General features: G+C 39.8%; 2 protein-coding genes across 2 annotated transcripts; both read left to right on the top strand.

Annotated features, from left to right (window-relative positions):
- Window positions 1-197: 197 nt before the first annotated feature.
- Window positions 198-6,627, top strand: LOC5502974 (astacin-like metalloprotease toxin 1). Its single transcript, XM_001624047.3, has 9 exons — window positions 198-355; window positions 891-1,067; window positions 2,077-2,200; window positions 2,305-2,396; window positions 2,925-3,008; window positions 3,362-3,504; window positions 4,305-4,398; window positions 4,930-5,037; window positions 6,295-6,627. The coding sequence occupies exons 1-9, from the start codon at window positions 304-306 to the stop codon at window positions 6,402-6,404; spliced, it is 984 nt and encodes a 327-aa protein (XP_001624097.3). The 5' UTR covers window positions 198-303; the 3' UTR covers window positions 6,405-6,627.
- A 231-nt stretch (window positions 6,628-6,858) lies between these two features.
- LOC5502972 (forkhead box protein O) lies at window positions 6,859-12,632 on the top strand. The gene is made up of 3 exons (XM_001624046.3): window positions 6,859-7,093; window positions 9,875-10,409; window positions 11,358-12,632. Exons 2-3 carry the CDS (start codon window positions 9,891-9,893, stop codon window positions 11,517-11,519), a joined length of 681 nt encoding a protein of 226 aa, XP_001624096.3. The 5' UTR covers window positions 6,859-7,093; window positions 9,875-9,890; the 3' UTR covers window positions 11,520-12,632.
- Window positions 12,633-13,679: the final 1,047 nt, after the last annotated feature.

Below are 13,679 nucleotides of genomic sequence, written 5' to 3'. Positions count from 1 at the left end.
ATTGTCAACAAGCTTCCACAGTTTTTCATATCTAGACAACTTTTTGGTATTTGTAGGCTCATACACGAAGACAGCGAGGATAGTGTGCTTAGTTGTATTCCATGTTGTTCTACACAAGATAAGTTTAATATCACCTAGGTCTACTTGTTAACACAGCCGTGCAGCTGCGGCTCACAAGGTGGATATAACCAAACGAGGCAAGAACTCGTCTGAAAGTCGACCGTGATTATCACACCGGCTACAACCAAACAACGCGAGTCGACACTAAAACGAGGCGAGAACTGTGACGCGGGAAAACTCACAATGCTTCTCTTGTTGCTACTTGTTGGTGTAGGTTTGGCTCACAATCCCGAAGGTCAGTTTTTGCTTGATACCTTTTACTATACTTATTGTGTGCGTGTATATATAGGGGAATAGGATGTACACCTGAACACAGTAACGTAACGTGGAATTTTAAGAGCAAAATATTGCGTGCTCTTTATTTATTATTATCATTTTTTGCTCTTCTGTGCGCGTTTATTTCGGCGCATTTGAAAGTGCTGCGTGTTATATTTGCAGAGCTGCTTAGTACAAAAGCACTAGTATGTTATATAATTAGTACAAAAGCACTAATATAGAAAAAAATCCCTTTATTTGTCACCAATTATCCTGTGCAGCATTAGTGATCGTGACATGTGAACTACGACCCGACTGCACCCAAGTAAAGGGCTTCAGAATGGTCCCTTGAAATTTCGATGTGCTCGCGCAAACGTTTTAGCCGTGCTCGCATTGATTCTCGAAGTGCTCGCTGCTCGATTTTATTTGGTCTCGCACTAAAACCAAACGGGTACTCGCATTCGATGGCCTCCAAGTTAAAAGATACTACCAATCACTCTTTCTTTCATTACTAGAAAATGTCGGCATAAAGGACCCGAATCTGTTTGAGGGAGACATCGTTCTCAGCCCGGACCAGAGACTCGCGGCCAAGATGGGACTGGACGTGACTCATCCGGCGTCCGCCCGAGGATCCGTGCGGACCGGACAGTGGCCAGGAGGTGTACTCGTATACACCATAGACCCCGGGCTCGGTAATAAATTTTCGAGCTCGAGACTTTAAGCAGCGACAACGACAGTGTGATAGGCGACGACAGAAAACAATTGAGAATTTAAAGAGCCAGACGTGAAATATACTCTGAAATGCATTCTGTCTGGTACATTTCATAGCCAATTTCCTTCAAACGACAACGTGAAATCTCCAAGTTTCACGGTCTAGCGAGGACGGGAACGTGTGCGCTGAAAACTAGACTATCCAAGAGTCTAGGCTTTATTATAGTTTTTAGGTAATACATAAACGAGTTATTATCCAAACTAGCTTAAAATTGAGCGCAAAGTATAAAATCTTTTTGAGAGATCACGTTCTCCATGCAGACGCCGTCGTCGTTGCTTAAAGCCCTAATAATAATAATACTTCAGTCTGTTGAAGCACAGGTGCCCCAAGCTCACCGTGTGTATGAATAAATTGTAGTGGTTCACGTTACGTTGTGTTTGTCATGGTTTACAGTAAACATATGGGATTGAAATAAGCCGTTCACTTTACTACGAAATAAAATCGTAAATCTCTCTAAAGTATTCTGACCTGACAGTGGAGTCTTAAATATGGTCTGTGTGAAATATCAAGCCATTTGGGCCGGCATGCCGAGAGTTTCGCTGTTCTGTTTCCTGGGAAACAGACTCCACTGTTAGGTCAGATTATTTTAGAGATTTCTACGATTTTATTTCGTAGTAAATTGAACGGCTTATTTCAATCCCATATGTTTACGGTAAGCCATGACACACACAACGTAACGTGAACCACTATAATTTATTCATACACACAGTGAGCTTAGGTACCTGTGGTTGAAGCCCTAAGTGTAATACTGTGGTTTTTAATGTAATAACGGCTCTAAGCGTAATACCAAGTGGCACTTCAGGTAATAATGGCTCCTAACGTAATACCATGTGGCTCTTAATGTAATTACTGGCCCCAAGCTGCAAAAAAGGGAGGCCAAAATAATATTGTTTAATGATGTAACCACTATATCCTGTTTTCTCCCTCAGCTCAATACAGCCAGGCAATGTCTGCGATCGAAGCTGGGATGAAGATGTGGACGGATAATACTTGCATCCGCTTTAAGGAGAGGACGAATGAACGCGCCTATGCTACATTCCATTTTGGGTCGGGGTAAGATATTTTGTGCTTTTAATAATGGCATCTGCACATCTGGCGTCTTGCAGCTGCGCGATTGTCGAAGAAAAATTTCTGCTCACCCTGTTTGCTTTTTTTAGATGCTCTTCTGAGGTGGGTATGAAAAACCGACAGCAGCACATCAGCCTTGGAAACGGATGCTGGCATGCGGGAGTTGTCGCACATGAGATCGGTAAGAGCTTGATTGCCATTGATCACGTGATAGCGTGACGATGATACGACGCTTTTGATAATAATAATAATAACGATGATAGCGATGATGGTGTTGATAATAATAATGATGATGATAGTGATGACGATGTTGACGATAATAGTGATGACGTATTGACGATGATGATAATAATGATGATGATAGGGATGACGATGTTGAAGATGATAGTGATGAAGATAGTGTTGACGATGTTGAAGATTATAGTGATGATGATAGTGATATCGATGATGATGTTAATGATAATAATGATGATGATGACTATGTTGCTGATAATGAAGATGATGATGACTATGTTGCTGATAATGAAGATGATGATGACGACAACGACGACAACGATGATGATGATGAATATGACGATAATGATGATAATGATGATTTGGATGAAATTATGATTCGGACAATAAGATTATGGCGGTGGTGGTTCAATTAACGCTGTGATTTGGATGATTCTGTTAATTTTATTTATGTTTTTTTTTGTTCATTCACCAGCGCATGCCCTTGGTTTCTTCCATGAGCAGTCACGACCGGATAGAGATAACTACGTCACCATATACATCAACAACGTGGAAGTGTGTAAGATTAGTAACTACTTTATAACCGCAAAATGCTTATCGACCGTAAGTATATATACACCAATTTCAATAAAAGTTGTCAGTGCAAATGGCAAATGGCGATTGACGAATGGCAGTTCTACGACCAAAAGTAACCATGCCTCTCAAGGAATATGTATAATCAAAACCATTATCTATTAAAGGTTACCATTGCTTGGCTCTGACATTGCTGGGCTTTATTTAACACCTTTAACTTTATGAATACTTAGTACCTATAAGCCATTTGCTGCCATTCGCCATTTGCACTGACAACCTTTTGTGAAATAGGTGTATATACCGATGCTGTCTCTGACGTTTTTCCCCTTAAAACTTCAGATGCTCGTAACAACTTCGATAAGTATCCCCGTGCGACCATCGACTCACTCGGGACGCCGTATGACTATGGAAGCGTCATGCATTATGGACCGACGGCGTTTGGAATAGGTGGATTCGTGACTATACAGCCCAAAAAAGCCGGGGTAAGAGCGCACCCAAGTAGAATACAGAGAGGCTCGTAAAATAAAGACGCAAAAGCGATGGAAAAAGGGAAACCAGTCAAGGGCTTTTTTTTCTTTTTCCTGAGCGATAATGACTTCAAGGTTGAAATGTGATTGGCTTAGAAACAAGTTGATCTCGTGTGTACTCGCAAAAAGAAAAAAAACAATGATCAAATATCTTTAAAAGAATTGAGTGAGATGATAGAAGTGTTTTTCAAGTTTAAAATTAAATTAAAATAATTCCAGTACAACGAAAGCATAACATCTTATGCCCTCTTGCCATTACTTAAAGGATTTGTGTTCAGCACAGTCCACGCTTGATTCTAGAGTTTGCTGGAATCACACCAGCTTTCAAAAAATTATTTATGATGACCAATGTCGTTGATTATCGATGATAGACTGGACAAAAGTTATGTGATTTATTTCCCTGTATAGTGTATATAAGGGATGGACCATCGGATATTTGAATCAGCCTCATCCCCCGGTAACAAATCAAATGGTTCAACCCTTATATCATATAAAATGTGCGAACCAAGGTGGCATCAAACTAGTATAGTGTATATAAGGGATGGACCATCGGATATTTGAATCAGCCTCATCCCCCGGTAACAAATCAAATGGTTCAACCCTTATATCATATAAAATGTGCGAACCAAGGTGGCATCAAACTATCAGTGGCCCTTGGATGCTGAAATCGCGCCGGAATAAATACGAAATACTAGGGCTCCATATGCTGCATCATATGTCAGGTATCAAGTGGTGCAAGTTACGTTGTCTTGCAGGTAACCATTGGGCAGCGAGACTATGTCAGCCCAACTGATGTCAAGCAAATGAATCTGCTGTACAAGTGTAGCGCGGGCAGCGGTGGAGATGGAGGTATATCCGACAGCCCTCTCTACACGAAAATCTCCTTATTCAACCTACTTCCCCCTTTTCCTTATCCACCCTCGTAATACCCTCGCCTAATTCAAAGCCTTTATCAATCAAAACCCTTTCTATCCTTCACCAACCACTTTACCGATCCTCCCTCATCCCCCCTTACCCTCTTCTCATATAAAACTCTCATTCTCACCCATACTTCGTTTCAGTTTATGCGCGTGCGCGCTTACCCTCCTGTGTACGCGCCTGAACCCCAAACACTCAAACATTAAGAGTTCGCCCTAGGGCACTGACCTTTTAAACCTTTTCAGCGACGCTAATTAAAATGAGTGGACTTAAACAGCATACTAGCACACACAAATTGGCACCAGTCTGTCAGGTAATTAAAAGCAAACCTTTTAATAAAGATATTCCAATAACGCGGACGGTAATTTTGGATTCGTTTTGTGACCTGTGTGAAAGGTGGAGAAACTATTTTCTCTTAAGAAAATTAACATCAATTAATCTTTTTGTTTTGTAAATTTGTAGGTGAATGCAAAGACAACGACAAGAATTGTGAATACTGGGCAGGAATCGGAGAATGCGAAAAGAACCCGACATGGATGCATCGCGAGTGCAAAGTCAGCTGCAAGTCTTGTAAGAGAAATTTTCTATCGGTATAATTCATGTACTGATCACTTAAATTTTTGTATCGCAGCGCCAAAAAAGACATGTAGCGTGGGACATGTCGCCTAGTTTAGCCTCCTCAAAAACCATTGCAAAGGAGGCAAATCTTGTAGCAGCGAAAAGAAGTGTTTCTCGGATAGTTGAAACATTTTGGTGTCGCGCCTTACACAATTTGTCGCGCACTACATGTTTGATGTTGGATGTTGCTGTGAAATACTTTGCAAACACTATATTTATCTTTCAAAGGAAGGGAGACCAGGGGGAAAATGGAAGGGATTTGATATGAGATTACGCTGTTTCGAGATCACAGTTACAATTATAACAATCAATCTTATTAAAGATCACGGCTAGCATTGAGCATTGCTGTGAAATACTTTGCAAACACTATATTTATCTTGCAAAGGGAGGGAGACCAGGGGGAAAATGGAAGGGATTTGATATGAGATTACGCTGTTTCGAGATCACAGTTACAATTATCACAATCAATCTTATTAAAGATCACGGCTAGCATTGAGCAAGAAAAGCTTTGGATTTCTTCCATATGATGATCCCATAAACAAACACGGACAATTTACGCAGTAAACTTCTCATTGGTAGATTAGCTTCTCCGTCTGAACGCTGTAGTACCGAGTCTTTTTGTGATCAAGTCGCAAAATTTGGCAACCCCGTAGAGAGTTGAAATGATAAATAACAAATGGCGAATATAACAGTGATTATTGAAAAGAGAAAAACCGACCTGTCTCCCTTCTTCCCCCACAGTCCACTGCTTTTTCTTGATGTTTATGTTCAGGTGGTAAACGGAATTTGCTGGTCAAACACATGGTGCAATGTTGGTGCGTCTACACAAGTTTACCCCTGGATAACCGCTTGACAATTGCGTAGACTAATGATTATAGATACAATCTTAAAACTGTAAATATATTTTTTGAGCACCAGGTTTATATAAACCTTCGTATACTGTGTTTTCGCCACACAGTATCAAACTTTGTAACGGTTTTCAATTTTGTCATTCTGGATTTTTTTTTTTTTTTGAATGGCATAACCAATAACACCGTATATCATTAAAGAAACAGAGTGGATAAAGTTTGATAGGATATTTTCTTGATTTGACCCCCTTTGCTAGTTCAACGCTCGATGAGATAAATCGAGAAACCGGGAATATTAGTGTAAACACATTGCCAAATTCTAGAGTATTCAGTATAACTTTGCATATTTTATTGTTGCCAGGTTGCGCCGATTATGTTAAACATTGCAAGTACTGGGCGGGTATCGACGAATGCAAGAAGAACCCAAGTTACATGCTTAGAGAGTGCAAGAAAAGCTGCAACAAATGCTAGCTGCAAATGCAAGGAAAGCCCGGGATAATCTGTAACACGTGGTTGATTTTATAACGAAATTAAAATCGCTTTAATGACTTTCAAAGGCCGAGGGCTTCCGTGACTTATGCCTATACCCAGTCTCTCGCAACCTCTCACAAACACAATGGCGATTTCAAAATTGTTAGTAGTTTATCACGGTTTAATCATAACTTCACAGACATTAAAAAGATTGATTAATTTTTCCTGCGTTTGTTTCTATAATTTTTAAAATCAAACTGGTTTTTAGTTTTGGGGGGCAGAAAACCTTTAAAATATAGTATAATTTAAATCGGGCACACGTCGGTCAATTGTTTTCTCGAAGATATATAAGGTCATTTCTGGCTCTCAGCGTGTCGTTTCTCCTAAACGAGTTCGTAAGCAGGCAAACAAGGTTCGCGTGAGTCTAGCCTGATCACGTGATCGTGGCGGGCCAGCATATAAATTACAAGCAAGGCAACATTCGTAGGAGTCTCTATTCAAATAACCCAAGCGTTGTAGGGGTAAAAATATCCTTGAATATATCCGTCGGATCTGCGAATTTCGGTGCGAGCACCTGGAGGTGTACTAGCCAGCAAGCTTGTGAAAGTTCTACCAAGAGTTGCGGCGATTTGCGAGGGAAACCGCTGTGTCAGACACGTTATTCAGAAGGCTCGCCACGACGCGGAAAGGTTAGGAGTCGAAATGCTTAAAAATTATCTGTGTAAGAGTAAGCAATTTTAAAATAAGAATGTAATGCTCCTTTAGTCGATTTGCCTAAGTCGAAGTAGGAGTTTTCTACCGTTTTTTGCCTGCAAAGTGGATTTCCTATACCATGCTTTGTGATAGCACCCACGATAATGATGTTTACGCTTTCTACTTAGTAAAACGCCAAAAATTGCTCAGATTCTTGTGATAGATCGGAACTCATCCAGGTTATACTGTTTGGCGTCGCGGTTATAAATAAGAACTTTAAGGAGGAACAATACATGAAATAAGATTTTTTTGAGAAAATAATTTTGGCTCCAAATTCGCTCTGCACATGCTGGCTACACGCTTGAACAGTAAACGAATAAAACTTTAATTATACCTATCGAAGAGGGGTGGTACATTAGAGTCTTGATCTAAGCTATATTGATAACAGAAAAGTGTAAAATATATCAGTAGAAAAAGCATGCGATCCACGGAATAAACGGTGAGCGTTTTGGCCTCTTTACAGTGCAATAGACGAAAAAAGAAGGTCGTTGCTAAACAAAGTTTGATTTATACATGTGTCGAGTGTGTTACAGGAGCATATCTAAGCACGCGAAAATGATCTCTTCGATCAGCTATTTTTAGCAGTAACTGTTAGCTAGCTTCCTATGTGTAGAATACTCTTTCGTAATTAGGGAAAATTACTAGAAAGAACTAAATATTGGATTGGTTTGATGGTGATGACTTGAGTCCAAATTCTGGGTCACTTCGAGTAGCACCCGGAAATTGATCGATGGCTGTGTATCCTACATGTCCACAACTTTCTTGATTGCCTTCAAGGGTAGAATATAAAGTAAGTCGTATTCAAGGTTTTTCAGATTGCGAATTCCGTGAGTTCTTCCTTTTCTTTTCCTGACATTATCATAGCTAATAACTCGACCTTCAACTACCATGCGGCTCGTCCTTGTCCAAAGCGATGAAAGACAGGCCAAATTAACCTTGGACCATAACATATCCCTAAATTTCGTTCTTAAACTGGGCGAGGATTGCTAATCTACAACGCTTATGCATAACGATTTGGCTAGAAGAGTTTTGGCTCTCACTTTCTAGTACAGCGATATTCAAAATCTTTATAATATAATGATGGGTCAAAAATATTCCAAAATGATATTGGTGGTCTGCGTTTTTCATAGTCTGTGTTGCACTAGACCTTTTCACTTGAAAGGTATGAGATGAAGCAAAGATGATGTCCAATTATTATTATTATTATTACAAAATTTTGAAGAGGCATCCTAAGACACTGAGTGTACGATGGTTCTCTTGGGTTTCACGCCTGGTTTTCTGTTGCTGCTCGGGTCCCATATCCATACGAATATATCTATTCTTACTGCATTCCGGATTTAGTTGACTGCTTATTTCCAGTTTTTGTATATTTATCTCAGATAATGTTCAAGGGCATAGATTTCGAGAGGAATTTTTACATGGATGAGGCAAAGCTTGACACAGCAGGCAGGAGTAAAAAAATCCATCTCGCCTTAAACTAGCTTAAAATCTAAGTTTCTCTTTCTTTGTATTTCCTTCAAAACGCATGAGTTTTTTTAAGCTTTTTTTTATATATTAACGCATGATGATTGGAAAAAGCAGTCTTCTACGAGAGCCCTTTGCACCATATGTCAGTGACGCCATTTTGGGACTAAGAACATGCTTAACAAGGTTATGTCGTATTGGTGATTACTTTGTTGTTTTTGAAAGCCTCAGAATCCAAACCGCTTTAATCTAGAAGGCATCATTGTATATTGTGTTATCATTAATAACTTTAAACAGGATATTCAACTGTTATAAAGTAAAAAAGGGGACTACATCTACATGCATCAGTGAGAGCAGTCATGACGTACATCTACGATACTTGAGAGTGCACTTATGAGCCCCTTAACTGCTTGATTCACTGGATTACCAGATCATATAACGATACTTTAACTGAGTTTTTAAACCACTCCAGAGATCTTGTCTTCAAATTTAGATATATTTGTTATTTGCTTTGCTTAGGCTTTTATAATAAATGATTTGTTGAGCGAGTACCAAATGTTGAGCGATTACCAAATAGTTTAGAAGTAAGTTTATATTTAGTCCATGATATAGTGTAATAAATAATTTGGTTCATATATGCTTAGGGATGAATAGATGGATAATAGACTTAGACTTAGATAAACTTGAAATGTTGTGTTATATAAGTGTGACCGTCTACTTCTATTTGCATAGCCAAAAGGTCTATATGTTGGCAATCAAGGCTTTTAGGAATAAATGTTTCTAGGGGGCCACTTAAATCTATCGGTGTCTGAAAAGTTGCGTGGGTGAAAAAGTGCATGGCTGGAGAAGAGAGGGAGGGGCCGCGTGGTTGTAGAGAGGGGGAGGGAGGGAGGGATTGTCACTGTGGGGTGGGGTCCCGTTAGGTAAACCGAGGACTAAACATCAAAAACAGATTTCAGAAATAGGTATATGACTTTCATTTGGGCATCTTGACGGCGGCAGATAATAATAAAGAGTTTATTTTCAGTTCTAAATTTATTGTATCTTTCATTTTCAATTGAGATATAATTTCTGTCAATAAATAAAGTAATAAGGAAAGTAATAAGGAAACGATTGCAAGGATTCCTTTCGAAATATCCGAAAGACAAATCTTGCATGCAACTAAAAATTGTTGCTTTGGCCTATGATGGATTAAATTTAGACCTTTTTGAAAACATCCCTCTTCAAAGCTCTGTGCTTGACTTTATTTGCAGGGCTATTCTTTCAAGCATGTCTGATTTCTCGGTCAGGCGTTATGGTGAGACTGTACACGTGCTATCTTCCTCGAAAAGTTCAATCCACTACCCTCACTTCCCTCCTGTCTGCACCTGTTGTACGCCATGTGTACAGCCCTGCTGTGCTACCACCCCAAACATTCCACGACCATTCCACTCATGGGAAAACACGATACCCCAGTCGTTGATACAACGCCATGATATAACAACCCCAGAAGACGAGAGACAAAAAAAGTACCGAAAGTCTTCCGTTATAGTTTGGAACCCGCAAAAGGCCGCGAATAACAAAAAGGAAGCACAGAAAAAAGCTGCGACTCAAGATCAACCGGATGATGATGCTACGGGAGAAAAGAAAAACCCTTGGGGTAATGCATCCTACTCGGATCTCATTGCTAGAGCAATAGACCAGTCAAAGTTCCAGAAACTAACTTTGCCTCAGATTTACGACTGGTTTGTGATAAATGTGCCTTATTTCAAAGCCAAGGAGCATTTGCCTTCTACTAAAGGATGGAAGGTAAGATTGTCAAGGATCTACCGTATCGTATAACGCATGGGATATTTTGCAGAGTCCATTTGACTTTGCGTGATCAGAGCCTTTGAGGCCCGCACGTACTGGTGTGAAGGTTCAGTGATCAGCATAGGGTCACTCTTTACCTGAAAGACAAATAGCGGGTATCTAGCTATGACAACACTTTATGAGCACCAAAATTGTGTTTATACTTCAGGTCTGGATTTGTTTATTGTTCCAATACGCCCTTTTAGTGTTTTTTTTTCTAATCAAAAAAATGAAAAAGATTACTTTCACACAAATTGAGAAAAGCATATTCTTCGCTTCCAATATTGTTTACGAAAGATGATTCTGAATTTAGACAACTTTTGTGGGGTAGATGACAATATAAAAACCTATTAGCAATCCGTTATTTTGTTTTGAAGATTCGAAAAGATCTGTACGCCCGATTAGCTTGGGTGCATAAATTTTAGTCATCCAATAAAAGTGAGTGATTTTACATTATAACTAAAACCCTTTACCTAGTAGAATGAAGAATATTCAAATAAAAATAAAAAATATTTTTCTTGGCGGTAAAATTGCACCTGTTCTCCTTTAATATGATCTAAAATTTGTAAATATGCTCTCAGGCGAAATAACTAGCATTCAACAGGAAAACACGATAGACCAGTGTTACTCTGTGAATGCAAAACGCATAGTCAATGTAATTCTCTTTTTGGACGCCCGAAATTTGCAGACCAAAGCTCTAAGCTTGTCCTAACTACAGACAACAATGTGCGAACTCGCGCTATTTTCGCCGTTTTCCTCAACCCTAGTCCTAGAGGCACACCTGTTGCCCTTATTTTAAGTATTTAAAAGTACTTCGACCTTATGATGCTCGCAATCCACCACGCTGAATATGACAAGCGGCACCTGCATTTCATAGTTAGACACTTTGATTTGTCATGTCTTCAGAACGCAATCCGTCACACGCTGTCTCTGAGGCAACGGTTTGTACGGCTTCCAGACCCCGGTAATCCATACCGATCATGGTGGACGGTCGCCAGTGATGATGTGCGCAGACAACGAAGGCGAAAGCCACGATGGAAGTCTCGAGGGACTCAGACAAATTTCTGAGAATGAGTAGATAAGGGAGCTGTAATCTCCGACTCCCTCCCCGCCCACCCCTCCCCTGCCCTTTCACAAACACTGGACAAGTCCACTTAAAATAGCCCCGATCAATCAACGCCCGCATTGTCCAGCATTTTCTTACACAGTCATCAAGCTCGGGTACGTATAGTAGCTAGTGGGAGGGGGAAGGGGGGGGGGGGATTAGTAGCAGCAAAAAGCAAAATGATTTTACATAGCTTAGCCAAAGCTAGGTAGAGGGTTAAGTTAAATGCCTTTGCTCCCCCCCCCCCCCCCCCCCCCCCATCCAATGGCTGAGTCCAGTGTCAAGCCAAAAGATAAAATATAAAACAACAAAGCATCCTACAGCACCGTACACACAAACTGGGCCTTGTTATGCTGTGCGTTTTACCGATAATGCTGGCGCTGGTTGTACGGGGTACACTTATGCTAGTTACGCGGTATAAAAAGACTAAGCAATATTGCAGTAGATATCTGTTAGTATATTATACATGGCGAGAACTTCATAAGAACTCGTGCTGTGATTGGTTCGCTTTCTCGGAATAACAGTTTTTAGAGAATATAGTTGTTGTTTTAGAGTATATAAATGGATATATGGCGGAGACAAAACAAGACATATTGCTGTTATTGTTATTATTATTATCATTATCATGTTTACAACTTTGTTTAATTTACATCCGGTCGCTCGAGACGCTTCAGCCGGGTTTTGTTCGCTCTGACTATTGATAAAATTAATTTTGTATTTCCACGCAATGCTTTTAACATGCTATTTTGACGTGAAATTTTCGATGGTCATTTTAAATTTCGGCTCATTATTCCGAAATTCAGCTGTGAATACCGTCCATTATTCCGAGATAGCGAGCCAATCAGAGCGCGCGTTCTTATGAAGTTCACGCCATGTAAATACTAAAATGGCGTGTCATTTGACAAAATTACTCTAGATTACAAAATAATTCTCGCCAAAGTTTAGAAAACGTTTTCAATAGAGGATCTGTCTTTTGTATATATATATATACTAAAACAATTATTCGCCTAAGGTTCAGAGTGGTGAGTGGTGAATGGTGAGTGGTGAATGGTGATTGGTGAGTGGTGATTGGTGAATGGTGAGTGGTGATTGGTGAGTGGTGAATGGTGAGTGGTGATTGGTGAGTGGTGAGTGGTGAATGGTGAGTGGTGAGTGGTGAATGGTGAGTGGTGAGTGGTGACTGGTGAGTGGTGAATGGTGAGTGGTGAATGGTGAGTGGTGAATGGTGAGTGGTGAATGGTGATTGGTGAGTGGTGAATGGTGAGTGGTGAATGGTGAATGGTGAATGGTGAGTGGTGAGTGGTGAATGGTGAGTGGTGAATGGTGAGTGGTGAATGGTGATTGGTGAATGGTGATTGGTGAATGGTGAGTGGTGATTGGTGAGTGGTGAATGGTGAGTGGTGATTGGTCCCCTCGACACAATAGTGGACTTGCGCTAAGAGATCACGTGACTGTTTGGGTGGCAAACTAGCGCGCGCTCGGCCTAGCCAAAATAACAGCAACAAAAAGCAACTTATTTAGCGCTTACAAAAAAAAAAAAAGGATTTAGTTTCATTTAAAGATTTTATTTTTTTCGTCGTTCTCTGGTGTGACGGGTGCAGTCATTTCCGATTTTTTTTTGTTCGATTATTTTCTTTTGAATTTGCCATCCAGAAAGGTCACGTGATCTCTTAGCGCAATTCCCCTATTCAAAATGAATTGTTTAATTTGTCATCTACACAACACACACGCGTCACTTGTAATTATTAATTTACTTTTACAGTGGTAAACACCATGGTAACTTATTGTATAAATATTTTTGGCTGCCTTTGGATAATATACAATCTCTGGCTAAATCTTCTTATGTTAGACCTATGTAATGTATTATCGCATACTAACAATATATAATTGTTCCATGTTCATTAATTCAAGAAGAATAAAATAGAGAAAAGAAAAATCTGAATCATATTCTTGTTCATTTACTCAAGAAGGATTGGGATTCCTGTGATGAAAAACGGCTGTTCTTTCCTTCTCGTGCTTTTTTTTTCTTTGATTATTAGTGTTTGTCTCAGATTTTTGTGCTACTGCAATTGCATTCTGGGTAGTGTTTGACAACAGTAATGCATTATGGGTAGTGTTCGACG

The sequence above is a fragment of the Nematostella vectensis genome, chromosome 3 (assembly GCF_932526225.1).
Source record: "Nematostella vectensis chromosome 3, jaNemVect1.1, whole genome shotgun sequence".
Taxonomy (NCBI): domain Eukaryota; kingdom Metazoa; phylum Cnidaria; class Anthozoa; order Actiniaria; family Edwardsiidae; genus Nematostella; species Nematostella vectensis.
Note: the sequence above shows the minus strand (reverse complement) of the source record. Positions and strands in the feature narration are given on the sequence as shown.

Excerpts from the sequence above, each read along its gene's own strand:
- LOC5502974 (XM_001624047.3), top strand. The coding sequence starts at position 304 with ATGCTTCTCTTGTTGCTACTTGTTGGTGTAGGTTTGGCTCACAATCCC. Across the intron at positions 356-890 it reads TTTGGCTCACAATCCCGAAG|AAAATGTCGGCATAAAGGAC; the intron begins GTCAGTTTTTGC and ends TTTCATTACTAG. Across the intron at positions 4,399-4,929 it reads GGGCAGCGGTGGAGATGGAG|GTGAATGCAAAGACAACGAC; the intron begins GTATATCCGACA and ends GTAAATTTGTAG.
- LOC5502972 (XM_001624046.3), top strand. The coding sequence starts at position 9,891 with ATGTCTGATTTCTCGGTCAGGCGTTATGGTGAGACTGTACACGTGCTA. Across the intron at positions 10,410-11,357 it reads CTTCTACTAAAGGATGGAAG|AACGCAATCCGTCACACGCT; the intron begins GTAAGATTGTCA and ends TCATGTCTTCAG.